Raw genomic sequence first — 27,089 nt, 5'->3', positions numbered from 1 at the left:
CTGTTGAGGCCGTCTGAGTCAGAATCTTGCGAAAATGTCATTTCCTGTGATTCAACATGTAAAATCGGTTTGCACTCAGTTCGCAACTACAGTACTCTCCTCAGGCAAACGCTATTGGTGTGTCTGAGCCCTTAAACTAGGGAGAGACTCAGGGGGTTTAGATGAGAGATGGGGGAAGTGAGGGGGAAGGGGGAGAGAGGGAGGGAGATAAATGTGAGAGAGGAATTCAGTGGGTGGTGAATGAGATAAGAGCGAGTTAGAGAGTGAAGGAAAGGGAGAGAGAGATGGTAGAGATGAAATCCTGGCCTGAATGATTATATTTCCATATCAATCACTTCAAGGGAGATCACAGATGTGGCTTTGGAACAGGTGGCTTGGCCGAGGTACAAAGAGTGATGCTGACAAAAACAACACACGCAGAGACACCCCCCAACCCGCTTCATCTCTCTTCACAGGCACACACACTCACTCTCACACAAATACACACTTGACCATATGCGCAGAGGCACATTTAACTCGCTCTTCCTCAGACACTACTAACACACACTCAAACATACTTACAATATCTCTCAAACACGGACACACAAATGCATGATGAGCACACAGAAACACACAGAAACACGCATACAGACACACACACATATATACTGTATATACAGTGCCAGTCATAATTTTGGACACCCTTACTCATTCAAGTGTTTTTCTTTATTTTAAAAAATATTTTAAATTGTAGAATAATAGTGAAGACATTAAAACTACGATATAACACATGGAATCATGTAGTAACCAAAAAAGTGTTGAACTACTCACAATATATTTTTTATATTTGAGATTCTTCAAATAGCCACTCTTTGCCTTGATGACAGCTTTGCACCCTCTTGGCATTCTCTCAGCCAGCTTCATGAGGTAGTCACCTGGAATGCATTTCAATTAACACGTGTGCCATGTTAAAAGTTCATTTGTGGAATTTCTTTCCTTCTTAATGCGTTTGAGCCAATCAGTTGTGTTGTGACAAGGTAGGGTTGGTATACAGAAGATAGCCCTATTTGGTAAAAGACCAAATCCATGTTAACAGCTCAAATAAGCAAAGAGAAATGACAGTCCATCATTACTTCAAGACATGAAGGTCAGTCATTCCTGAAAATTTCAACAACTTTGAAAGTTTCTTCAAGTGCAGTCGCAAAAACCATCAAGCGCTATGATGAAACTGGCTCTCATGAGGACTGACACAGGAAAGGAAGACCCAGAGTTACCTCTGCTGCAGAAGTTAAGTTCATTAGAGTTACCAGCCTCAGAAATTGCAGCCCAAATAAATGCTTCACAGAGCTCAAGTAACAAACACATCCAACATCAACTGTTCAGAGGAGACTGCGTGAATCAGGCCTTCATGGTCAAATTGCTGTAAAGAAACCACTCCTAAAGTACACCAATAAGAAGAAGAGACTTGCTTGGGCCAAGAAACACGAGCAATGGATATTAGACCGGTGGAAATCTGTCCTTTGGTCTGATGAGTCCAAATTTGAGATTTTTGGTTCCAACCGCCGTGTCTTTGTGAGGTGCAGAGTAGGTGAACAGATGATCTCCGCATGTGTGCTTCCAACCGTGAAGCATGGAGGAGGAGGTGTGATGGTGTAGGTGTGCTGTCCTGGTGACACTGTCAGTGGTTTATTTAGAATTCAAGGCACACTTAACCAGCATGGCTACCACAGCATTCTGCAGTGACATGCCATCCCATCTGATTTGTGCTTAATGGGACTATCAACTGTTTTTCAACAGCACACCACACTGCCCTTTCACGCCTGGAATAAAGGAACACCTATGTGAGAATGCTATTCATTAACTACAGCTCAGTGTTCAACATCATAGTGCCCTCAAAGTTAATCACTAAGCTAAGGACCCTGGGACTAAATAGCTCCCTCTGCAACTGGATCCTGGACTTCCTGACGGGCTGCCCCCAGGTGGTAAGGGTTGGTAACTACACCACGCTGATACTCAACACAGGGGCCCCACAGGGGTGCGTGCTCAGTCCCTTCCTGTATTCCCTGTTCACTCATGACTGCACGGCCAGGCACGACTCCAACACCATCATTAAGTTTTCTGATGACACAACAGTGGCAATGATGAGACAGCCTATAGAGAGGAGGTCAGAGACCTGACCATGTGATGCAAGGACAAAAACCTCTCCCTCAATGTGATCAAGACAAAGGACATTATTGTGGACTACAGGAAAAAGAGGACCGAGCACGCCCCCATTCTCATCAACGGGGCTGTAGTGGAGCAGGTTGAGAGCTTGGCGTCCACATCACCAACAAAGTAACATGGTCCAATCACACCAAGACAGTCGTGAAGAGGGCACGACAAAACCCATTCCCCCTCAGGAGACTGAAAAGATTTGGCATGGGTCCTCAGATCCTCAAAAGGTTTTACAGCTGTACCATCAAGAGCATCCTGATGGGTTGCATCACTGCCTGGTATGGCAACTGCTCGGCCTCTGACCGCAATGCACTACAGAGGGTAGTGCGTACGGCCCAGTACATCACCGGGACCAAGATTCCTGAAATCCAGGACCTCTATACCAGGCAAAATCAGAGGAAGACCCTAAAAAGTGTTAAAGACTCCAGCCACCCTATCAAAGCAAAGGACTACTTTGAAGATCCTCAAATATCAAATATATTTTGTTTAACACTTTTTTTGGTTACTACATGATTCCATATGTGTTATTTCATAGTTTTGATGTCTTCACTATTATTCTACAATGTACAAAATAGTAAAAACAAAGAAAAATCCTTTAATGAGTCGGTGTGTCCAAACTTTTGACTGGTACTGTTTCCTGTACCTGTATTTCAGTCATAATTTGAGGATGTACACATGAGCTTATATGAACCTGATACAGTATTGATCAGTGTGCTGTGTTTGACTCTAGGGTGCCAGAGGACTTGTCGGACCCAGAGGGTCCCCTGGGCCACCTGGCCAGCCAGTAAGTCAACATCCAACCTTCATCTTAATGCTGTTGCAATAGGCAATTTAACACCCTTCAAACCAGTCTGACATTAATAGATAACATCAAATACAGTTAAATCTGATTACCTGTCTTTCTCTTTCAGGGTATTACAGGTGTGGATGGAGTTCAAGGGTCAAAGGGCAACCTGGTCAGTATTTTTAACTTAAAATGGGACTTGTAGTTTTCATGACCTCAAAATGACAACAGTTGATCCATGATGACTATAATGGGTGAATAAAAGCTTTCTAAAGCTTTCTAAAGATGATGTTTATGCAAAAGCATTGACCACAGTGGAGTAGCAGTCCCATTACCCTGTTTAGGATTCCTAGCATGTGGGACTCTGACCATGTGACCAGGGTTGTGTGAAGAGAAAGTGTGTGTGACACGTCTTGTTGTTTTGTCTCAGGGGCCACCTGGAGAGACAGGGCCCAGCGGTCAACAAGGAAATCCTGGATTACAGGTAACCCACAACCTCACACAATGTCAACACACAACAACATGTTGTCAAAAACATCATCCATAAAAAACACAGTCTCAACACTTTCTTTTTCTACTCTCTCTTTCTCTTTCTAATCTCTACTCTCTCTCTTTCTCTCTCTCTCTCTCTCTCTCTCTCTCTCTCTCTCTCTCTCTCTCTCTCTTACACACACACACACACACACACACACACACACACACACACACACACACACACACACACTAACCTGATTAATGCTTTGTTCTGGTCTAGGGCCTTCCTGGTTCTCAGGGTCCCATCGGCCTGCCAGGAGAGAAGGTAGGCACCATGCATCTCTCTTCATTTCAGATTTAAAGACCTGATCTTGTGACCAATATCAGCTCCGCCCCCCAAGGGAGGCTGGCCTTGAACGCTGTGACCCAGTACCAGCCACTCCTGGCTCCCATTCAGATTACAGAGGACACTAGATAGAACATGAATATCCAGGAAACACACACTGGAACACACACACAGGCAGGCAGGGAGTCAGTGCTGTGCTATCACACACCAGAGCCTCCTCACACTATAGCAGGGCTACTCAACTACTATTTCCTATAGCAGGGCTACTCAACTACTATTTCCTATAGCAGGGCTACTCAACTACTATTTCCTATAGCAGGGCTACTCAACTACTATTTCCTATAGCAGGGCTACTCAACTACTATTTCCTATAGCAGGGCTACTCAACTACGATTTCCTATAGCAGGGCTACTCAACTACTATTTCCTATAGCAGGGCTACTCAACTACTATTTCCTATAGCAGGGCTACTCAACTACTATTTCCTACAGCAGGGCTACTCAACTACTATTTCCTATAGCAGGGCTACTCAACTACTATTTCCTATAGCAGGGCTACTCAACTACTATTTCCTATAGCAGGGCTACTCAACTACTATTTCCTATAGCAGGGCTACTCAACTACTATTTCCTATAGCAGGGCTACTTAACTACTATTTCCTATTGCAGGGCTACTCAACTACTATTTCCTATAGCAGGGCTACTCAACTACTATTTCCTATAGCAGGGCTACTCAACTACTATTTCCTAGGTGGTAAAGGTCCGGATGGATATTGTCTTCATCGGCGTAGTAACAAACCTTGTGAGTCGTGACCCACATGACCCCAGACTGTTGACTCTCCTCTTGATGGCAGAAAGAACATTTAGCAGTTCTTAACTAAATTTCCCTGCAATTCTTCTACACATATTGTCATGGAGCGGAGAGAAAATGGTGCAGTTTTAAAGCTCATTTCCTTCAGTTTGTGTCAACAAAATCAATGGGGGCCCCCATGGGCATATAATCTGGCCATGATAACTACAAGATTTAGATAGCTGGTTAGCCTAACATACCTACCTAGCTAACATGGGTTAGTTGATCAACTCTACATTACTGACAGGTTAGAAATAGCTCTCTAATGTCTGTCAGTGAATGACACAACAAGAGGAAACTTCCCATACACTACCAAATGCAAAAATTGCACCTTGTGCATTCTAGTTACAGCTCTCAACCACATTAATAAATTGAAAGGCCAAGTTTTTTAAATGATTTATTTTTAAAGTCGGTAGCCACCGGTTGAGTATGGCTGCACTAGAGGCTATTCATAGTCAAAAACTCATATACCCTGTATCACATTGTTGTTACCCTTGACATTGATTTGAATATACAGTAAGTTTCACCACTCATGATCTGTCTCTGTCCCCCACAGGGTCCCCAGGGGAGCGGTGGGCTGCAGGGACTCTCTGGTATCGATGGCCCTACTGTAAGTACATCCATCTGATTCTTCCTCAGCAGCGCTGACCTTACCAGGGTGCATTACCTCTTCTCCACCAGCAGGGGAGAACAGAAGGCATTAGGAAAGATCTCCAACGCAGCATTTCAATTAGCTCTATTGAATGATGGATCTGTTTATAAAAGGGCTTAGCTAAACGTCCATCCACATGGCTTTACGTAACAGGAAACAGGGCTTATGTTTCGTGTGTACTGTCGTGTTCTGCAGACACAGACACCTTCCTAGTCCCCCTATACGTTGTGCTGTATTCCCTTTGCTTTGCACTGTCCATCAAGCTCCATTGATTGTTTCTTAAACAGGCTTGGAGATCTGTGGATAGTTATAATAGTAAGGTACCGCCGGCTGGTACAATGCTGTATTACTTGTTATAAACATGTGTGAGCCTTTATGATGTCTCATAATAAGACTTCTAATATGCTATGTCTGTTCAATGTGTGCAGGGCCATCCAGGAAGAGAAGGCCCTCCAGGAGAGAAGGGGCTCAATGTGAGTTACAGTACAGCCCGTTAGATCTGCCTGAGTCATCATACCACTGTGCTGTCATATAAACATCCATATTATCCAATCACGTTCACTCATCACAATTCGCACCTCACGTTCACTGAATGCGTTGCCATCGGACACTCCCTTCCACTCCAATCAGACGTTAGCTCGCCGTCATCATCGTCATCACTCCCGTTGACTCATCCTTTTCAGCATTGTATTTTCACAATGCCATCGTCATTGAGCAGTCACGTCAATCCACTCCGCTCATCAGCGGTATGGTAATGATCATAAAGTGCACTCGTCCTCATTGTCCAGTCAAAAGCACTCATTGCCATTGTGCGATTTGACTACATTCGCCCAACACAATTGCTCACTAGCTTCTGTATAATGGATAGTGCTTTTCAGACAGATGAATCCTGATGTTGTTTTGTCGTACAGGGTTTGCCTGGAACCCAGGGGCCTGTTGGTTATCCAGGGACTCGCGGTGTCAAGGTGAGTCAGATGCTATGTAATGGTCGCGGTTGAAATGTCCTCAAATGTACCGCGCTGACAGAGATAGCCATTCCCTCAGACATTTCAATCTCTCTACCTGTGATGGACATGTGGTGGAGTGTGTGTGTGAGTGTGTGATTGACAGTTGACAGGTTCAGAGAGAGCAGGTGTATTCTCAGGAGGAGATCTATATGACAGTGGGAATAACGTTTGATGGACAGTAGAAATGACAATGTTGGATAAGAGAGGAACGCGTTTATGTGTGTGGGGGGTGGGATGATGTTGTGTGTGTGAACGTGTGTGTGAGCGTGGAGGTGGGAGGATTGGGATAGAGGATTGTCATTGCTGGGAATGTTTACTCACTCAAAGTAATATTCACACCACCAGTTTTCCACCTCTAGGTCACTGTCGTTGAGGCGCAAGCTGACCTCGTCTGCAATCGTTAATAGAGGGTCAATAACTGGTCAATAGCAGGGCAATGACAGGTTAAGAGCAAATCAATAGTCATTCATAAGTCCTTCTCCAGGGTAAAATCATGGTGTTTCTTCCAGTAGTTGTGGCAGTAAAATACAATAAAAACATGGTTTAGTGACAACCCAAGCATGCTGTTGATAGTACTTTTATTTACTTCTGAATACAGTATTGTAGTACAGTATCGTCTTGAATGGTGATTATCAGTGATATTGTGGCCTGTTCTGATTCTATTTGTATTTGAATGTCTGTTTCACAGGGGGCTGATGGAGTGAGAGGTATGAAGGGGAGTAAAGGAGAAAAGGTGAGAAAATAGTCATTTTCATAGTAATTGTGCTGTAAAACTAGAAGAATAGGCGTGATTACTCACAGTCAAAGTACCAGTTGTCTCACTGTCAGATACTGTAAAGGCATCTCATTTCTACTTCATGGTTTATTATGACATCCCCCATAGAGATCTAATAGATCAGACACCTGACAGATCTCAGTACTGTGATTCATGAATCATCAGGAATCATTAGAAATCACTGTCTTCTTCTCCTCTTCACATTGCAGGGTGAAGATGGCTTCCCCGGGTTCAAAGGTGACATGGGCCTCAAGGGAGACAGGGTGAGAGTGTACCCACGCCAGACTACACACGCTTCAGATCAGTTTTCATTATGAACAAATAAGGTATTTTATGTAGAATGAGATGAGATCTCACTTAGTCTGACCTGCTTTTCTGTCTGCTTCTCTTTCTTCCTATCTACCTCTCTTTTTCTCTCTCTGTCTCTCTCTCTGTCTCTCTGTCTCTCTCTCGCTCTCCCTATATCTCTCTCGCTCTCCCTATCTCTCTCTCTCTCTCTCTCTCTCTCTCTCTCTCTCTCTCTCTCTCTCTCTCTCTCTCTCTCTCTCTCTCTCTCTCTCTCTCTCACTCTCTCTCTATCTATCTCTCTCTGTGATGTGTGTGTGTGTGCGTGTGTAGGGTGATAACGGGGCCACAGGAGGTCATGGAGAGGATGGGCCAGAGGGGCCTAAGGGCCAGTCGGGACCCCTAGGAGAGGTTGGAGGTGCTGGCATAGCTGGAGAGAAGGTACAGAAACATTATTTCACTAGTCTAACATTTACTGTATGTGTCTGGTTATGCAATATGTATGAGTTATTGGGATTATGCAGATGTATGGATATATGCGTGTTCAGTGTGTCGGCTACAGTACATGTTATCACATGAACACCCTGCTTAAACCATGTCATACAGTATTTGCATGCATTATGCACTTTGTTTTTGGCAATGTTGCCAAGTCAACCATAATGATTCCACTCCTCTTTTTTTGTTAATCTCTCTCTCTCTCTCTCTCTCTCTCTCTCTCTCTCTCTCTCTCTCTCTCTCTCTCTCTCTCTCTCTCTCTCTCTCTCGCTATCTCTCTCTCTCTCTCTCTCGCTATCTCTCTCTCTCTCTCTCTCTCTCTTTCTCTCTCGGTCTCTCTCTCTCTCTTTCGCTCTATCTCTCCTTTCTCAGGGTAAACTGGGTGTCCCAGGGTTGCCAGGATACCCAGGAAGACAGGGGCCCAAGGTGAAATCCAATTCAGAGCTTTAAGACTTTGTTTTACATTAAAACTTAGAAACAGAAAGAAGTGTGTATTTCTTTGGCTCAGCTCATTGCTGTCAAATAAAACATAAAGCATGATAAATGGCTGATTTAAAAATAGGTATTTTATTAATAGTTCATTAGTGACAACAATTCATTAGCGGGTTGATTAATGGCGTATTTAAGGCAGTGTGTTTGACTTATGGATTAGATTTTGCTTAATTTGATACTGTGGTTCATTATTAGTTGATTAAATGTTGTGGTTGATGCATGATTAATGTAAGGCTGTAGATGGTTAACCTCTGTGTGTGTTCTCCAGGGATCCGTGGGGTTCCCTGGTTCTGCCGGAGTTCTGGGAGAGAAAGGAAGACGGGTGAGAACCATAGGACCCGTATTGAACCATATTGAACTGTATTGAACCATATTGAACTGTATTGAACCATATTGAACCGTATTGAACCATACTTAACTGTATTAAACCCTCTACTGTAATTCTCCTCTAATCATCCAAAGATTGGTGAACTGCCTGTGCTGTTTTCACTGATAGATGATAATGCTGGATTTCTCTTCTGCAGGGTCCATCTGGTCAAGCAGGAACTGGGGGTCAGAGAGGTCCTAATGTGAGTTAGATTTCTTCTCTGGTCTTACAGCATCTGAGTCTGTTGATCTCTATTGCATTGGGCCTATGGTGAGGTGTGAGTCACGGTTTCTCACCAACTGACATTGCACACCATTCATTTACAGTCAGTCGTCATCAACCTTTTCTGAGTCAAGATCACTTGACTCAGCAAGCCGAGATCTACCGCTCAGATAATTTTTTTTACATGACTTAAAAAACATAAGCCTATGCAACATTAACCAGTTAAAAACAGTTCAGTAATAATGAGGTTTGTGAAGTAAGCTATAAGGCTCAATACGTTATCACTATGCTTGAATTACCCTGCCAATGTTGTTCCTCTCAGACTATTTAGAAATGATATTTCTAAATTGAAGGTATATGATCACATTGGTAGTAGATCATTTGTTGTATTACTTGTGAGGCACAGCTGAGTGAGCATAATCAGTTATTTTACTGGACTGATGGCCTGCATCTGATGGTTAGCATTTTAATGGCTTATTAAAGTGTTGAAAGTCCTGAATAACAGCTTAAACATAAACATACTCATAAAAACAGCAGCTCTTTCCTGTATTCGTTTGAATCTCTCTCTAGCCATGTTTTTAAATGTTTAGAAATCCCACATTATCAACTTTGCTGTGCGTTCGAGGCTTCTTTTGACAGCCTATGGCTCAAGGAAACTGTGCAGACAGTGATCTGAGCTATCTGATTGGCCAGCGCTGGGTTTTTGATTTGCTCTCTGGGCCTGCCAGGTAGGTGGAGTTCTACCTTCAGACATTGTTCAAAATGAGAACACTTTGCCTTTCCGGCACCAGGGCTGCTGAATAAAGTATACCTACCACCAGCACTAAACACATTTTAAGAAATAGGAACGCAAGGATTTATTGTTGTTTTTATTTTTTTTACAGAAAACCAGACCGGTTGGCGACCACTGATTTACATCATAGGAACTCTCATTCACCCCATGTCATTTATCCTTCTCCTATGGATGAGTTGTGTTGTCATAAGAAGGATTATGTTGATGTTATTTTTTTCATAGGGTGCCAGAGGGGGGAGAGGAGCACGAGGACCGACAGGAAAGTCAGGAGACAAGGTGGGTTTAGGCCAGTGCACAGCTGTCTCGCAACGAGAGAAGGAACAGGCGCTGTTGTAAGTGTTACTGTTCAGCACAGCATGCCATGCCATCTGGTGCAAAGAGATAATACTTACAATACTCTGCAGCTACATGTTTGAAACTGAAATCAGTTATTTCAGGAGTCCTTTCAAAAGACCACCAATGAAATGATTAACAATGGTAAAAAAAAATATTTTAATAAAATGAATGAATAGACCAACAGGCTCAATAACTGTGTTTCTCTCTATCCCAATCCTCCACCTTCTACATGTTCCGCCAATCAGGGCACCTCTGGACACGAAGGCCCACCAGGATCCACTGGAGACCAGGTAAGCTTCAGTCTGACACACAACCTCACAACCCCAGAGTTGAGCTATAATATAACACAGCTAATAATAGCATATCTAATAATAGCTAGCATAGGATGATAATATTACAACGATACACCCTGCTAGGAAAAAGCATCATAATGCTTCACAGATACATAACAGTGTATGATACCTACTGGTAAAGATAGTCAACTGGATTGAGTCTTTGTGTTGTCTGGTTGATCGTACAGGGACCCCAAGGACCACAGGGAAGGAACGGTGAGGCAGGACCTAAGGGACCTAATGTAAGTGTGATGTGTCAAATGACAATCAGCTTTTATTTATTTTATTGACATTTTTTTATTTAACCTTTATTTAACTTGGCAAGTCAGAACAAATTCTTATTTACAATGGCGGCCTACCCCGGCCAATCCCTAACCTGGACGACGCTGGGCCAATTGTGCGCCGCCCTATGGGACTCCCAATCACAGCCGGTTGTTATACAGCCTGGAAACTAACCAGGGTCTGTAGTGACAGGAGCCAGTCGGGAGCCACTGCATTGTTTAACATGTTTCTGTTTTTCATTCCAGCCTTATGTTGTGTTTGTCTGTACTTTTTATCTCTATCTAGTGTGCATGTGTGTCTATGCTAATCAAAAGTGCAATATTATTTTTCAGGGACCAGTAGGAAAAGACGGACTACCAGGTCATCCAGGACAGCGAGGGGAGCCAGTGAGTTAAACTGGGATTCTATGATGACCCAGGAATTATGTGGTTGTTAGTTACTTTTTTGCCTTTGTACAAATATGGACATAGATTACAACACTCATCAAGACCCCTAATAACACTACAACAACAGGCAAGACAAAAGCTGTGGCTTGGATGCTGAATTACTGAAGTGCTAGAGTGGGCTACATATTGAAGGCTACTAATCCTATCCATAAACAACTCTCTCTCTCTTTCTCTTTCTCTCTTTCTTTCTCTCTCTGTCTGTCAGGCTGGCTCTTTCTCTCTCAGCTCTTAGCTTTGGGTCACAGCTTCACTTGCTGTTTTCTCACTTGTCATCTCTCCTCTCTCAGGGCTTCCAAGGCAAGACTGGTCCACATGGGCCAACGGGTGTGATCGGACCACAGGTGAGTTATCCAATAAGTGATTAGAACTACATTTGTAGTTTGTTTGTGACAATGAAAATCAAACGTATAAATGAGAGCTGTGGGGTAATGATAACTCCTGTCTTGTTTTGTCTCCGGGGTTGTCGTTAGGGTAAATCTGGTGAGACTGGACCTAACGGTGACAGAGGACACCCTGGGTCACCAGGACCCCCTGGAGAGATGGGTTTACCCGGAGCAGCAGGCAAGGAGGGATCCAAGGTGAGTCCGTCGTGTTCATCTTCAGTGAATCATCTTCACCGCCACCATCATCATCTTCAACACTATCATTATTATCATCATAAAAGCAATCTATAGAAGATCATACATGTCTCCTCCAGGACCCTCTCAGAAACGAGATAGGTCACCTCACCTCAAGGGATTTATCCTTCCCACAAATTTCCAAACTGATAAAGAGGAGAAAAAATTCCTCTTTCCATACCTCACTGTGCTCCGTACATTACCGCTCATAAAATATGGATGTTCCTCTCAGGTGATGTGACTGTTGCACTGTACTCTGTGATTTATCACCTCATAAGAGGCCTGCGGTGAAATAGCACAGTTACAAATAGAAATCAAACTGGATGGACTTCAGAAATAGAGGAAGGACTAAAAACATTGTAAAATTGTAAAATAAAATAAAAATGTAAAGAAATTGTAAAATAGATTGTGTCTGTAAAATGTGTATAGTATGTATAAGCCGGCAGTAGAATCCAAAGTGTTATTGTTTATTTGTTTACTCCAATCAGGGGAGGGGTGAATAATAAAGGTATATTCTAAAAAAAAGTGTGTATATGTATGTATTCATATATGTATGTGTATATTTGAATATATATGAATGTTTATGTATATATACACTACCGTTCAAAAGTTTGGGGTCACTTAGAAATGTTCTTGTTTTTGAAAGAAAAGCAAAAAAAATTTGCCCAATAAAATAACATCAAATTGATCAGAAATACAGTGTAGACATTGTTAAAACTTCTTAGGGCTGAAATCCCGTTAACGGGATCGATATGACAACAGCCAGTGAAAGTGCAGGGCGCCAAATTCAAAACAACAGAAATCTCATAATTAAAATTCCTCAAACATACAAGTATCTTATACCATTTAAAATGTAATCTTGTTGTTAATCCCAACACAGTGTCCAATTTCAAATAGGCTGTACAGTGAAAGCACCACAAACGATTATGTTAGGTCAGCACCTATTCACAGAAAAACACAACCATTTTTCCAGCCAAAGCGAGGAGTCACAAAAAGCCCAAATAGAGATAAAATTCATCACTAACCTTTGATGATCTTCATCAGATGACACTCATAGGACTTCATGTTATACAATGTTTTGTTTATTAAAGTTAATATTTATATCAAAAATCTCAGTATACATTGGACGCGTTATGGTCAGTAGTTCCAAAAACTTCCGGTAATTTTGCAGAGAGCCACATCAATTGACAGTAATACTCATCATAAATGTTGATGAAAATACAAGTGTTATACATGGAATTAAATATATACTTCTCCTTAATGCAACTGCTGTGTCAGATTTCAAAAAAGCTTTACGGAAAAAGTGAAACATGCTATAATCTGAGAACGGTGCTCAGAGAACAAATACATATATCCGCCATGTTGGAGTCAACAGAAGTCAGAAATAACATTATAAATATTCACTTACCTTTGATGATCTTCATCAGAATGCACTCCCAGGAATCCCAGTTCCACAATAAATGTTTGATTTGTTCGATAATGTCCGTTTGGTAAACAAATCAAAACTCACGAAGCGCGTTCACTAGTTGCAGACGAAATGTCAAAAAGTTCCGTTACAGACCGTAGAAACTTGTCAAACAATGTATGGAATCAATCTTTAGGATGTTTTTAACATAAATCTTCAAGAATTTTCCAACCGGAGAATTCTTTTGTCTTCAGAAAAGCAAAGGAACGGGAGATAACTCTCATGTGAAATGCGTGTGACCAGCGCAGTGACTGCTGGCAGACCTCTGACTCAATCCTCTCTCATTCGGCCCCACTTCACAGTAGAAGCCTCAAACAAGTTTCTAAAGACGGTTGACATCTAGTGGAAGCCTTAGGAAGTGCAACATGACCAATATCCCACTGTATCTTTGATAGGGGCTGAGTTGAAAATCGACCAACCTCAGATTTCCCACTTCCTGGTTGGATTTTTTCTCAGGTTTTTGCCTGCTATATGAGTTCTGTTTTACTCACAGACATCATTCAAACAGTTTTGGAAACTTTTTGTTTTCTATCCAAATATACTAATAATATGCATATATTAGCAACTGGGACTGAGGAGCAGGTAGTTTACTCTGGGCACCTCTGGGCACCTTATTCATCCAAGCTACCCAATACTGCCCCCAGCCATAAGAAGTTATTAATGTTGTAAATGAATATTGTAGCTGGAAAGGGCAGATTTCTAATGGAATATCTACATAGGTGTACCATTTTTAGCCTGTAATTGAACCCACAAATGACGATGCTCCAGATAATCAACTAGTCTAAAGAAGGCCAGTTTTATAGCTTTTTTAATCAGGACAACATTTTTCAGCTGTGCTAACATAATTGCAAAAGGGTTTTCTAATGATCAATTAGCCTTTTAAAATTAAAAACTTGGATTAGCTAACACAACATGCCATTGGAACACAGGAGTGATGGTTTCTGATAATGGGCCTCTGTACACCTATGTAGATATTCTATTAAACAAAATCTGCCGTTTCCAGCTACAATAGTCATTTACAACATTAACAATGTCTACACTGTATTTCTAATCAATTTGATGTTATTTCAATGGAAAAAAATGTTTGACCTCAAGCTTTTGAACGATAGTGTGTTTATATATATGGGTATGTATGGTTATGGATATATTTACCCCAAAGATATGGGGGTTTGGAAATGATGCAGACAATTACATTGATGGAAGCAGCAATCTGTCCGCAATATTAAGCTGATCCACCCCTTAAAAAATGTAGAAAAATAAAAAGAGTCCTGTTGTCAGCTCACTGGTAGACTCAGACCTAATCCTCCATATCTGTCTGTCTGTCTGTCTGTCTGTCTGTCTGTCTGTCTGTCTGTCTGTCTGTCTGTCTGTCTGTCTGTCTGTTCTGGTTTCCAGGGAGACCCGGGTCCGTCTGGAGCTCCAGGAAAGAGTGGCCCCGCTGGGCTCCGAGGCTTCAGAGGGAGCAGGGGCAGCCCTGGAGCCATGGTAACGAGCTAACACACCCACCTCACATCTCCCGACCTTCACCTTACTGACATATTACATTCTGCACTGATGTAAAGTACTACTGTATTGTATAGCGCCCAGGGTTTTCTGTGAAAATCACTGAAGGCCAGTTTCCTGGCTTTTTATAGAGATTCTCCATTGACCATGCTGCTTTTTAGTCCAAGAGTGGGCTTCATCTGGGTCTGGGAAACTGACCCTAAGTCCTTTACTTGAATTAACTGATGGTGGACCATCTGATAACTGTATACTCTGACAGTGGGATGGAAACTGATTGGTTGGAGTTCCTGTGATGAAGGCTCTGATTGGTTCATCTCTGTGCGCTTGCCTCTCTCTAGGGCATTGCTGGACTGAAAGGAGGAGAAGGACCCACCGGTCTGTCAGGAGCAGGGGTAAATTGGATTTCATCATGTAGCAATTGTTTAATTCCCATTTTCCCCATGCTACCCCCCTAATCTCCACCTCCATCCCCAATCCTGTTCCGTATGTGGTCTATAGCCAACAAGGACCTGTAGAGTGGGAGGCTGCTACCATGGAGATCATAACCAGTGTACTAAATGAAAGAGTGAATCATGTGACGTTGTCCTCTTACCTCTCTGTTCCCCCTGTCTTGTCGTTACCCAGGGAGCCACTGGGGAGAAAGGGCCTTCTGGAGCGGCTGGTGCTATTGGTCAGCCTGGACGCTCTGGTGGGGTCGGCCCTGGAGGACCAATGGGAGAAAAGGGCGAGCCAGTAAGAACCTTTGATCATTTCCTTATTCGTTTTTTTTCTTATGCAACGCCAGTGTCAATTTCTAAATGGACAGACGAACATCACTACTCACTACTGAGAAATATACAGCATGTGTGGGTTCCTCTGTACTGTATGTGTCATAATCAGTGTTTACGCACGGGCGCGCGTGTGTGTGTGTGTCTGCATGTCCCACTCTCTCTGCGTTATCTATTAATCAATATGTCATTGTGCAATATGAGACTAGAATAATGGCTGTGGTTACACTAACGGTGTTTCCTCATCCATCTGTTCCCAAGGGAGAGAAGGGGCCCATCGGGCCGGCTGGACAGGACGGGGCGCAGGGGCCTGTGGGGCTGCCTGGGGCTGCTGGCCCTGCTGGGCCTCCAGGAGAGGATGGAGACAAGGTACTTACACCTGTACACAGGTACAGCACAGTAGGTACCATGCCACTGTAGAGGGACAACTTAGGAGAATCCAACTCCTGGCCCTCAAGGCCTGAAGCACTGCTGGGGTTTTCTATTGCTAGTCAATTGATCTATTGTCCTTATTGGCCATGGAGTCCACTCACCTAGTGGCCTTGATGTTGTGTGGGGGTGAGGTGTATGCGTTACTGGGTGTGTTTCTTTATCTCTGCAACGTGTGTGTGTGTGTGTGTGTGTGTGTGTGTGTGTGTGTGTGTGTGTGTGTGTGTGTGTGTGTGTGTGTGCGTGTGCGTGTGCGTGTGCGTGCGTGTGCGTGTGCGTGCGTGTGCGTGCGTGTGTTGTCTACAGGGCGAGACAGGAGGACCAGGCCAGAAAGGCAGTAAAGGAGACAAAGGAGAATCTGTGAGTCTTCATCTGGCGAGATATCAACCACAACACTGTCTTTTAGCCTCACAAGCCACAGAATTATACACCTGACAGGATATGACATCACCAGACACAGTACTACCAGAGAGAGGGAGGGGAAGATCCTATCTCTGGCCCAAATCTGCCCATGTTAAGCAAATCCTTAATTACTATGTAGGTGAAGAGTTTTTGTGTGGGGGGCAATGAAAGTTTTGAATTTAGTCAAGATTAACATAAATTGCTATTTTGATACGTGAGGCTTATTTGATCTAATAGAAGTTTTATAATGCTTCGGTTGTAATGAGTGTGCTGTTATAAGTGTGACGCATGTGACATCCCGGCAACTTTGAGAAAAAACCCTTTATCAGAGTTGTCCCTGTTGAAATTCGAGAACAGACTGTTCACATTCATGAAACTATGATCTTACTCTCCGTTGAATACAGGTGGCTGATGTCAACACTCCTCATCTAATATTCAAACAAGTATTATTATTATTATTATTTGTATATATTATTATTTTTTGAATATTATAACATAAAATCTACCTGCAGTGAAGCCGCTCAACATTTACATTACATTCAGTCATCTAACCTATTACATTCAGTCATCTAAGTCTCCCGTCTAGAGTGACCCACAGGATCAACCAGGACCCCTAGGGCACGTCGGCAGATCTCCCACAAAGTCAAAATGGGGACGAACTAGCTTTATTTTTGACTTTTATCTTTGACCATCATTCTATCCCCCGCCAAGCAACTCCACTCCTACTTGTCTCCAGTTCCACATCCCAAACCTCAGTTTCAAACAAGTATTTAATTAACAAGATGTATCCACCAATCCAAAGAGAGGAATAGGCGGGAGCTTGACAGCCAGCCGTTCCGCTCTGTGGACAACGAATCCCATTGTTAGAGCGGAGACACAAGCATCTCGTCTTTATGTCCAGTATCTCTGGTACTACTCACCTGGCAGGATATGACATCGCAAGCCATAGTACTACACACCTGACAGGATATGACATCACCAGCCACAGTACTAACCAATCTTAACAATATAGCCAGGTGACCACTCTAACAATACGTCCTCAATGATTGAAGGAAGGTGAGATCAGGTGGGACCATTCTAGCCAATGAGAGGGCAGATACGAGTGTGAACAACAGCCACAACTAAGTTGTTTTTCTCAAATTTGCCGAAATGCCAAATGCATCCACTTATATCAGTACATTTGTAACAGCCTAAACATTACGAAACTTCTATTCGATCAAATAAGCCTCACATAATTCGACACTCCCATACAAAAAGACCTTAACTCATGCGGATGGATTTCGGGCACTTCGCCTCTTCTGCTCTGGTACTACATACCTAGCAGGATATGACATCACCAGCCACAGTTCTACACACCTGACAGGATATGACATCACTAGAAAAATAACGAAGTCAAATCGTGATGTCAGTAATCTTCAGGTCGGAAAGTTTCCAACTTGGAAATCCGACATGGACGTTCAAAATGATTTCTCCCGGCCAGAGCTAGTTTTTCCCAGAACGCACTGAAATCAGAGGTTTCCCAGTTCCCAGTTCACAGTTGTTTTGAATGCGGCATACACACCTGACAGGATATGACATTACCGGTCACAGTATTACACACCTGACAGGATATGACATCACCAGTCAACTTATTACACACCTGACAGGATATGACATCACCGGTCACAGTATTACACACCTGACAGGATATGAAATCACCAATCACAGTATTAAGCACCGGCCAGTATCCTCCCCGTCATCAGCTGCTATCACTAGGATAATTCAAATGAATGACTCAATAAATGAGAACGGGTTTATAATTGAGCGTTGAGATAATTATGTGCAGTTATAATTAACTGTACAGTATATTACTGTATGTGAGCTGTTATACTCAGCTTTAGGCATTATAAGCCTTTCTTCATGGTCTAGTTAGCATGCACTGTGCATCTTCATGTACTTTATCTTATCCTAGCCCTGGCAGCTCTATCAAACTATTCAAAATACTGTCTAACACTTTCAGAAGCCAAGCAATCACAAACAGCTACCATCAACAGCTGCAATTTCACAGTAGTTGTGTTTTTTGAGCTCCCGACACAGCAGTGTTTTCCTGCAGTGTATGATTGATATGCAGTATACTTTCAACAGCATCTCTGTTTCTCGGTCTTTTCTCCAGGGCCCTTCAGGACCTATTGGAATCCAGGGACCTGTCGGCCATCCGGGGTTACCGGTACGTCTATTCAATGTATCTGTCTTTATTGTGTGTGTTTGTGTGTACTGTATGTGTGTACAGCACTGACCTCTGTGTGTGTTTCAGGGTGTGGACGGGGAGCCGGGGCTGAGGGGCCAGCAGGGGATGTACGGGCCGAAGGGAGACGAGGGAGCGAGAGGCCACAAGGGGGCCACAGGACCCACTGGACTACAGGTGAGGAGACGAGACACCCCTCTGTTGGACTGTACCATCCATCTCTCTACTCCAGCATATAGCTGACAGGTGGACTGTACCATCTCTCATCAACAGCTCATAGCTGATAGCATTGCAGTATCCCTACTACTGCGCCTCTAACCATTCTCTGTCTTTACAGGGCATGCCAGGACTCCCAGGAGAGAAGGGAGACAGTGGACACGTGGGCACGATGGTGAGTACTGTACATACCATTGGACGATTACATAATTTCCCTATATCCTATTGTTGACCTGGCAGCCTCACTGGACTCTCCCACCAAAGATCATTCCTTAAGTATGTCTCTCATCGTCATTGTGGTATAAAGCCTAACTAAAGTACAACCCTGCTTGGAGGCAGTGTCTAGAGTCTGGCTCCATGTAGAGTGACTGGAGCGTAACAGCCATGACACGTCCAGCTACACACCCAGAGAGGACTAGGGCTTTGTGTCTAAATGTAACAAGGAGTCCCTCTGAAGAGAGAGAGAGAGTGAAAGGGAGAAAAGTCGAAGAGTCAGTGGAGTGAAGGAGGGAGAAAGAAAGCGAGGGATAGGGATGGAGAGAGAGAGAGAGAGAGAGAGAGAGAGAGAGAGAGAGAGAGAGAGAGAGAGAGAGAGAGAGAGGGATAGGGATGGAGAGAGAGAGAGAGAGAGAGAGAGAGAGAGCGAGGGATAGGGATGGAGAGAGAGAGAGAGAGAGAGAGAGAGAGAGAGAGAGAGAGAGAGAGAGAGAGAGAGAGAGAGAGAGAGAGAGAGAGAGAGAGAAGACGGCAGCGTGACAGCTGCTAATCAGATTAGCCTGAGCCGGGCCTGTCTAATGAGCATCTTCCTTCTATTGTGACAGTCATTTCAGAACGCCACAGACCGTGAACACATGCTAAACAAGATTCTACACACACAGCCAGCGCCACAGCACACTCAGCCTGATTAGGGAGAGGGGAAGGAAGCGTCAAAAACGGAACAAAAAAACAAAAGAGGGAACAAAAAGGGAGAGAAGGAGAGGATGAGAGGGAACAAAATATATGGGGGGATAGAGAGAGAGGGATGTGAGAGAGAGAGGGCAAGGAGGAAAGAGATCTCACTGGGAAAGCCTCATCCATGTGAATGCTGTGGTTCACAGGATTGCAGCTTCTAATGCCCGCGTAGCTCCCCAGTAGCAGGATTATAGGATATGTGCTTACTGTAGTGGATGTAGTAGTGTCTGGAGTATGTCTGTCTGTCTTAGTGCTGTGTGTACAGACTCTCACTGTATTGGGATTTCAGTGTTTTGAAGCACAGCTAACCATTAACTCTGGACTGGAAGGGAGCAGTCAGTGCAGTTAAGATGGATAGCTTGTTGTCCATGTAGAGGTGCACAGAGGGGTGGAATCCCATCACACTGACTGAGTGTCAGTGAGTGCTCTCATTTCCCCTGTAGCCTGATCATGTGTTCTTGGAGAGAACTAGAGGTTCCTCTTAGAGAGAGAGAGAGAGAGAGAGAGAGAGAGAGAGAAGGAGGGGATAGAGAGATGAAGGGAGAGAGAGATGAAGGGAGAGAAAGAGAGGGAGATACTGTACAGAGAGAGGGGGTGAAAGGCTGGAAGAGAGAGAGGGAGATAGAGACAGAGAGTTAGGGAGAGAGTGAGAGGGAGGGAGAAAGGGAAAGAGAGAGAACCTTTCTGTGTGTCATTGAGGGTAATGGCTTGTCCTCGTGGTGTCTTCATCATGTCAGTGAGGTAATGATCATAGAGGCTGGTTCTGTTCTGGGGATATGTTGCACCAGGCCCTCAGCCACCAGGCCCTCAGCCACCAGGCCCTCCCTGAATGACTAGCATGCACAGTCACAGTACCCAGGGAGGAGCTGCCTGGTGGGTCACACAGTCTACTTCCTTTGGGATAGAGGTGTGTGTGTGTTTGTGTCTGCGTGTGCTTATGCATGTATGTGCTGTCTCAAGCCAATGGCTAATGATTTATTTTCTCCTCAGGGCCCTCCAGGACAACATGGCCCCAGAGGCCCCCAGGGGTCCATTGGTGGAGAGGTACAGTATATTTCTGGCCTTATCTGACCACATTTCTATGCACTGGGTTTGCTGCAGTATTTGGATTGGTTTATGTTGCAAGACGGTATACTATTTTGCGCAGCTCTCACTCCTACTCAAATCTACACTACCGACTATCAGAACACACCGACCAATAGGGTTGTTACTTCACACACGGCACACACACTCCTCTACCCTCTGCCCCTCTCCCTCTCCCAGACCCTCTGCCGGTTTGGAGCTGTGAATTATTAAGTGGTATTAGAATGAATCCCTCAGTGGGAGTTATATTTACCGCTCTATAAATCATTAAGGAGTATTAGACAATCATCCCTGGGAGGAAGTTATATTTACCTCTATAAATCATTAAGGAGTATTAGACAATCATCCCTGGGAGGAAGTTATATTTACCTCTATAAATCATTAAGGAGTATTAGACAATCATCCCTGGGAGGAAGTTATATTTACCTCTACTAATGGCCAACCTCTCAACATCTCACACCAATCAATTATTCACGAGAGAGGGACGGAAAGAAGTCACTCCACACACACACGCACACACACACACACACACACACACACACACACACACACACACACACACACACACACACATAGTCAAAAATCAAATCAAATCAAATTGTATTGGTCACAGACATATTTAGCAGATGTTATTGTGGTTGTAGTGAAATGCTTGTATGGATTCAGTGGTACGGATTCAGATCGTCACATCAGACCTGGGTACAACTTTCATTTGATAGACCACATACTTTATTTGAGCATTTGTCTGGAGTGCTAGATGGGCGGGGTTTGTACTTTTGGGACTATCCAAGCTCAATCAGGCACTATTTGAAAGATGTTGAATACCATTTGAACCCAGGTCTGATTCATATGGTGCCATGGAAATAGAAGGGTGTAGAGATGGAGCGATCCATAAATGGATTGATGCAGGTGATGTTGTGAGAGAGAAATGGATAAAGAGAAGCTTTGAGTCTTTGTGGGAAATAGAAGAGCTGGCTTGCACTGCAGGCAGGATAGTATTCCACTCACTCACACGCTCCAATTTGTGCACTCTACCAAAGAGAGAGATGCTTTCACTGTTTTTCTCTCGAGACAGCCAGCACACACTTCCACATTGACACACACCGACGCAGAGAGACTGACTCCACACTCTGTTACTCAGATCGCATCAACAGAGGAAACTCACACACACAGACAACAGTCAATATTTTCTCCTAGTGATGATGGTGCAGCTGTTGTCTCAGCACCCTGACAGAGAACAACAGACAAACAAAACAACCTCATCACAAGAAAGCTGTAGATGAAATATTTATTATTTCACTCCTCCTGTCATTGTGTTGGTTCGAGTGGTTCTGTTGTGTTGTAACAGGGCACTGCTGGCCAGCCTGGTGGAGTGGGCCAGCCTGGGATTGTTGGAGAGAAGGGGGAGGATGGAGAGGCTGGGGACCCGGGACCAGTTGGAGACACTGGTGCCGCTGTAAGTCATCTTTCTCTCATCCTCTTCTTCACTGCCTCTCCCTCTCCCTCCCTCTCTCTCTCTCTCTCTCTCCCTCTCCCTCTCTCCCTCTCTCTCTCTCTCTGTCTCAACCACTAACTGTATGATTGTATGGTGTCCCCAGGGTGGTAAAGGGGAGTTGGGGGAGAAGGGTGACTCTGGCCCCTCCGGAGCAGCAGGACCTGCAGGAGTCAGAGGCACGCCAGGGGAGGACGGACCCAAAGGAAACCCTGTGAGTAGATCTCTATGTAGGCCACTCATCTGCTAGTCACTCGTCATTTAGGCCACTCATCCTCTACCAACTGGTTCTTGAGTGGTTGGCAGACCAATGCATTAGATTAATCTCAAGCAATGCTGCTGTATCTAACAGTCATTGGTAACTGACCACTCCCGGTCCTCTGTAGGGGCCCCTTGGGTTCCCAGGAGATTCTGGACCCCCTGGAGAAGCAGGGATCAATGTGAGTACAGCACCCGTAGAACCAAGTAATACAACAGGCAGTATATGACTGATTCTTCTGTTCCTCCTCTAAATGTGTGTTTCTGGTTGGAACAGGGAGTTGACGGTGGACCGGGAGCAAAGGGAGACAACGGTGATCCTGGGAAAGCCGTAAGTACAGTACAGCATTTACATCACACAGGAATTCATACGAACAGCATAAACATGTGTAACGGTGTATGTTCTCTGAGCTCATTCAACAGTATCACATACATAAAGTGTGTGCATACCAAAGATATGGTATTGCCTTTGTACTTTGTCACATACAGAGAGGCTTGTTTATTTCATGGATATGCTGTTCTTTCTTCCCTGTGTCTTTTAGACTGTGTGTGGTTGTTGCCTTTTAGACTGTGTGTGGTTGTTGTCTTTGAGACTGTGTGTGGTTGTTGTGTGTTTCAACTCTGACCCTTTGTTCTGCTGTCCTCAGGGACCCCCAGGAGCCTCTGGAGAACCGGGCCCTTCCGGGCCCCCCGGGAGAAGGGTGAGTGTAGATGTGTGTGTGTGTGTGTGAGAGAGAGAGAGAGAGAGAGAGAGAGAGAGAGAGAGAGAGAGAGAGAGAGAGAGAGAGAGAGAGAGAGAGAGAGAGAGAGAGAGAGAGAGAGAGAGAGAGAGAGAGAGAGAGAGAGAGAGAGAGAGAGAGAGAGAGATTGTGGGGCTTGTGTGCATGCCTTTATTGTTGTATATTTCTACAGACTCGGATATCTTCAGGGATTTTATTGACCTCTATCTGTTTTAGAAGAACAAAAGCAGTGTAAGGCTTTTAAGCACTCGGGTATTGTCCCCAGCAGCTGAAACTCTGTCCTCATGTTCCCCCACCTCTCTCTCTCTCTCTCTCTCTCTCTCTCTCTCTCTCTCTCTCTCTCTCTCACCAGGGCCACTTGGGAGCTGCTGGAAAAGAAGGGAAACAAGGAATGAAGGGAGCAAAGGTAAGGATGTGTGGAACACTCAACAACACTCAACTCATTCATGAAATATGAAGAAAATATATCCCCCCCAAAAAATGCCACTACATTGTACACCACACATATCAGTTTTACTCCATTTTGTTTTCCTCACCACCATGTCATTCTGTTCCTCTCTCTCCTTCCTTTAGGGGACCAATGGGGTTGAGGGTCTGGTGGGGAAGAAAGGGCCAGTGGGGCCCCAGGGACATCCAGGGATGCCTGGCCCGGAGGGCCTCCGAGGGATCCCAGGCCCTGGGGTGAGTCCCCCTCTCCTCTCCTCTCTTTACTCTAACTCAAACAGATATCTCCCTCTACTGTAGCCTGTGGCTCTGCTGCTCCTCTCATCATGTCTCCCTAATTAGTTTAGTATAATCTGTCATTGGTTTACTATCAACATGCATGGTGCATTTCAGTACAACCAGCAACAAGGCTTGGGGACATTGAGCAACCCCAGTCAATGCTGGATCCCTTCACTAATTGATTAACCCCTATTTGTGTTTTCATTTGCAGGGTGAGCAAGGGTTAAACGGCCCCCCAGGCCAGACGGGACCCCCTGGACCCATGGTAAGATCCCCATGCATATAACATGTTCATATGTCAACCTACTGTGCTGTTATTGCCTCTCTTCCACATAACATATGGTAGGTAGCCTTGATAGGGTCAATTCCAGTGATATGTCCATTATATTTTTTCACCCATGTGTAACCATGTAGTAAATGTGATCCTGTGTTGTTCCCAGGGACCCCCAGGACTGCCAGGTTTGAAAGGAGACCTGGGCAGGAAGGGAGATAAAGGTCACGGTGGTCTGATCGGTCTGATCGGACCTCCAGGAGAGCTGGGAGAGAAGGGAGACAGAGGCCTGCCCGGAAATCAGGGCCCACAAGGAACCAAAGGAGACGGGGGTAAGGGTGGCCTCCCTGGCCCCACCGGCCCCCCAGGACCCCCGGGACTTTCTGTAAGTGCCCCCTCCTCCTTCCTGCCCCCACCCCACTCAACTCTTCATAGTTGGCTTTGCTTTACTCTGATATGTCTTTTCCTATTTCAAAATGACCTCTCCTCCCCTGTTAGGGTGCAGTTGGTGAGAGAGGATCCAAAGGAGACCTGGTGAGTCCAGTCATCTTACTGTAGCTCCACATTGTCATTCCTCTCCTTACACACCAGCCTATAGCTAGCAGCTGGCAGGAGCGTATGCTGCCAGACAAGCCGCTATCTCGCCTTGCCAAATGTCCCATCGCTCAGCCTAATTTTCTACATTGTGCTTTTTAAATGTATTTTGGCCTTAAAAGTGAGCCCATACAGTGATGTGTTGATCCCGTGGGTACAGTGTATTTTAATAGGATATAGTGGTGTGGTGTGATGTTGTGAAAAGTACCATAGTGTGTCATGTAGAGAGATGGGGCTTTGGCCACAGACTGCTGATGTACAGAGCTGGATAATCCTATAAACCCTAGAACCATATCTGCCAGGATCAAAGAGGGATTTGGCAAACTAGTGTGAGAATCGCTCCAGGTGACCGGAGGATTGATGCAGGATTTTGTTCCACTCTTTTCTTCAGGGCGCCATCGGACTACAAGGAGACACTGGCCCCGCCGGATCCCCCGGACCCCCTGTAAGTCCTCCACACACCCACCTCCCCACCTCCACACTTCTCATCCACCCCACCTTTCTCTTTCTGTTTCTCTCCGTCCCCTCTGTTCCGTCTCATCGCCTGTTGTTGTTCAACCACACACACCTCCACGCCTCTCCTTCCCCCCATCGTTCTCTTTTTTTCTGCCTCTCCCAGTCACTGTTGTTTCTTGTCTTCTATCTTCCACTTGTGTTCCTTCCCTCCAGGGTCCGCCTGCCACCATGGTCCAGCCGCTGCCTATCAGAGACCACGAGGGCCGGAGGAAGAGGAAGAGGCACTCTAGGATGGTGCAAGGAGGCTCAGCTCCCTACGAGGAGGCAGAGATGAAGATGGAATTGGAGCAGGAGGTGTTCCTGCAGGCAGACCAGCCCATGCTGGAGGAGGCAGAGGGCATGGAGGAGGTGTTTGCCTCCCTCACCTCCATGAAGACAGAGGTGGAGCTGATGAGGAAGCCCCTGGGGACCTTTGAGAGCCCCGCCCGCACCTGCAAGGAGCTCATGATGATCCAGCACGGCTACAGAGACGGTCAGCACATCACCTCATCACCCTTGTATCACACAGATCTCCCCTCAGCACCCTGCATTGGCACTCATATTGAACATGTACGGTGCCTATAGAAAATCTACACCCCCTTGAACTTTTGCTTACCAAAAAGACCAAAAATCTAAAAATCTATGGCAACACTTGAAAATTGCTTTCTAGCCATGACCCCCAACAGAGTTGACAGAGCTTGAAGCAGTTTGAAAATAATAATGGGCAAATATTGCACAATCCAGGTGTGTATAAAGCTTTTCTGAGACTTGATAAGACCCAATAAGGCTAACCACTGTAATCGCTGCCAAATGTGTTTATAACATGTATTGATTCTGAGGGGTGAATATTTATCTAATCAAGGTATATTAGTGGTTACTATTTCATTATTCTTTAAAAAATATATATCAATAATTGTTCTTCCACTTTGACATTACAGAGTATTTTGTGTAGATCGTAGACAAAAAATGACAATAAATCCATTAGAACCCACTTTGTAACACAAATGAATGTGAAGAAACCCAAAGGAGGAGTAGACTGTCTATAGGCACTGTGTTTGATTGAGTCAATAAGCCACCAAATCCTCCAATAAGCCAGGATAATTACCTGTTACATCAGACATACTCTACGATTTCATGTCTTCCCCTTTCTCTTGCCTGATCTGCTGTCCCGTATTGAAATGACACCGCTGTCTCTGTCTCCGTACCTGTCCCAGGTGACTACTGGATCGACCCCAACCAGGGATGTCACAGGGACTCCATCAAGGTCTTCTGTAACTTCACCGCTGAGGGAGACACCTGTCTCTACCCTGACAAGAGGATTGAAACTGTGAGTCTCAAACTACCTTGATGTCTGCTCTCATCAACCTAACTAGAACGTTGTAGTAGTGTACAGTACATATTCACTGGCCTCAGATCAACTGGTGTCTTACAGATGCACTATCTTGATTTGACTCTATTTATCACAGCAGGAAAATAATCCTGCAGCAACAGGATATGTGAATTATTATGTGGATTATAATTCGAATACATTTTTTAGGCGTTGATACATTTTCTGTTACATTTTTCTTAATGTCAAATCAATTTTAAAGTGGAAATCACAAACCTTAGAAGCCTTTTAAAACCTTTAATACACTACAATTGATATTTCCCGCTGTGCAGGAACATTCTCCGCAACAACAGAGTGATCAAATTAAGATACCAGATCTGCACATCCTCAGAAGCCTGTGTTA

General features: G+C 44.5%; 1 protein-coding gene across 1 annotated transcript in view; it reads left to right on the top strand.

The window, feature by feature from the left end:
- The window catches only part of LOC139364778 (collagen alpha-1(XI) chain-like), a 78,193-nt gene that overhangs the window by 43,528 nt on the left and 7,576 nt on the right, over positions 1–27,089 (top strand). The window contains exons 21-61 of the mRNA XM_071101837.1: positions 2,924–2,977; positions 3,105–3,149; positions 3,408–3,461; positions 3,732–3,776; positions 5,202–5,255; positions 5,726–5,770; positions 6,209–6,262; positions 6,993–7,037; positions 7,289–7,342; positions 7,698–7,805; positions 8,232–8,285; positions 8,620–8,673; positions 8,876–8,920; positions 9,956–10,009; positions 10,315–10,359; positions 10,590–10,643; positions 11,016–11,069; positions 11,417–11,470; positions 11,600–11,707; positions 14,607–14,696; positions 15,053–15,106; positions 15,339–15,446; positions 15,743–15,850; positions 16,217–16,270; positions 18,465–18,518; positions 18,606–18,713; positions 18,874–18,927; positions 20,694–20,747; positions 22,135–22,242; positions 22,385–22,492; positions 22,665–22,718; positions 22,814–22,867; positions 23,184–23,237; positions 23,629–23,682; positions 23,850–23,957; positions 24,211–24,264; positions 24,440–24,655; positions 24,769–24,804; positions 25,256–25,309; positions 25,534–25,852; positions 26,574–26,686. Coding sequence (XP_070957938.1) covers positions 2,924–2,977; positions 3,105–3,149; positions 3,408–3,461; positions 3,732–3,776; positions 5,202–5,255; positions 5,726–5,770; positions 6,209–6,262; positions 6,993–7,037; positions 7,289–7,342; positions 7,698–7,805; positions 8,232–8,285; positions 8,620–8,673; positions 8,876–8,920; positions 9,956–10,009; positions 10,315–10,359; positions 10,590–10,643; positions 11,016–11,069; positions 11,417–11,470; positions 11,600–11,707; positions 14,607–14,696; positions 15,053–15,106; positions 15,339–15,446; positions 15,743–15,850; positions 16,217–16,270; positions 18,465–18,518; positions 18,606–18,713; positions 18,874–18,927; positions 20,694–20,747; positions 22,135–22,242; positions 22,385–22,492; positions 22,665–22,718; positions 22,814–22,867; positions 23,184–23,237; positions 23,629–23,682; positions 23,850–23,957; positions 24,211–24,264; positions 24,440–24,655; positions 24,769–24,804; positions 25,256–25,309; positions 25,534–25,852; positions 26,574–26,686 — 3,096 coding nt within the window. The remainder of the gene's footprint in view (positions 1–2,923; positions 2,978–3,104; positions 3,150–3,407; positions 3,462–3,731; positions 3,777–5,201; positions 5,256–5,725; positions 5,771–6,208; positions 6,263–6,992; positions 7,038–7,288; positions 7,343–7,697; positions 7,806–8,231; positions 8,286–8,619; positions 8,674–8,875; positions 8,921–9,955; positions 10,010–10,314; positions 10,360–10,589; positions 10,644–11,015; positions 11,070–11,416; positions 11,471–11,599; positions 11,708–14,606; positions 14,697–15,052; positions 15,107–15,338; positions 15,447–15,742; positions 15,851–16,216; positions 16,271–18,464; positions 18,519–18,605; positions 18,714–18,873; positions 18,928–20,693; positions 20,748–22,134; positions 22,243–22,384; positions 22,493–22,664; positions 22,719–22,813; positions 22,868–23,183; positions 23,238–23,628; positions 23,683–23,849; positions 23,958–24,210; positions 24,265–24,439; positions 24,656–24,768; positions 24,805–25,255; positions 25,310–25,533; positions 25,853–26,573; positions 26,687–27,089) is intronic.

This window comes from Oncorhynchus clarkii, chromosome 13 (assembly GCF_045791955.1).
Source record: "Oncorhynchus clarkii lewisi isolate Uvic-CL-2024 chromosome 13, UVic_Ocla_1.0, whole genome shotgun sequence".
Lineage (NCBI taxonomy): Eukaryota > Metazoa > Chordata > Actinopteri > Salmoniformes > Salmonidae > Oncorhynchus > Oncorhynchus clarkii.
The sequence above is the reverse complement of the archived record's forward strand: the minus strand, read 5'-3'. Positions and strand labels throughout refer to the sequence as shown.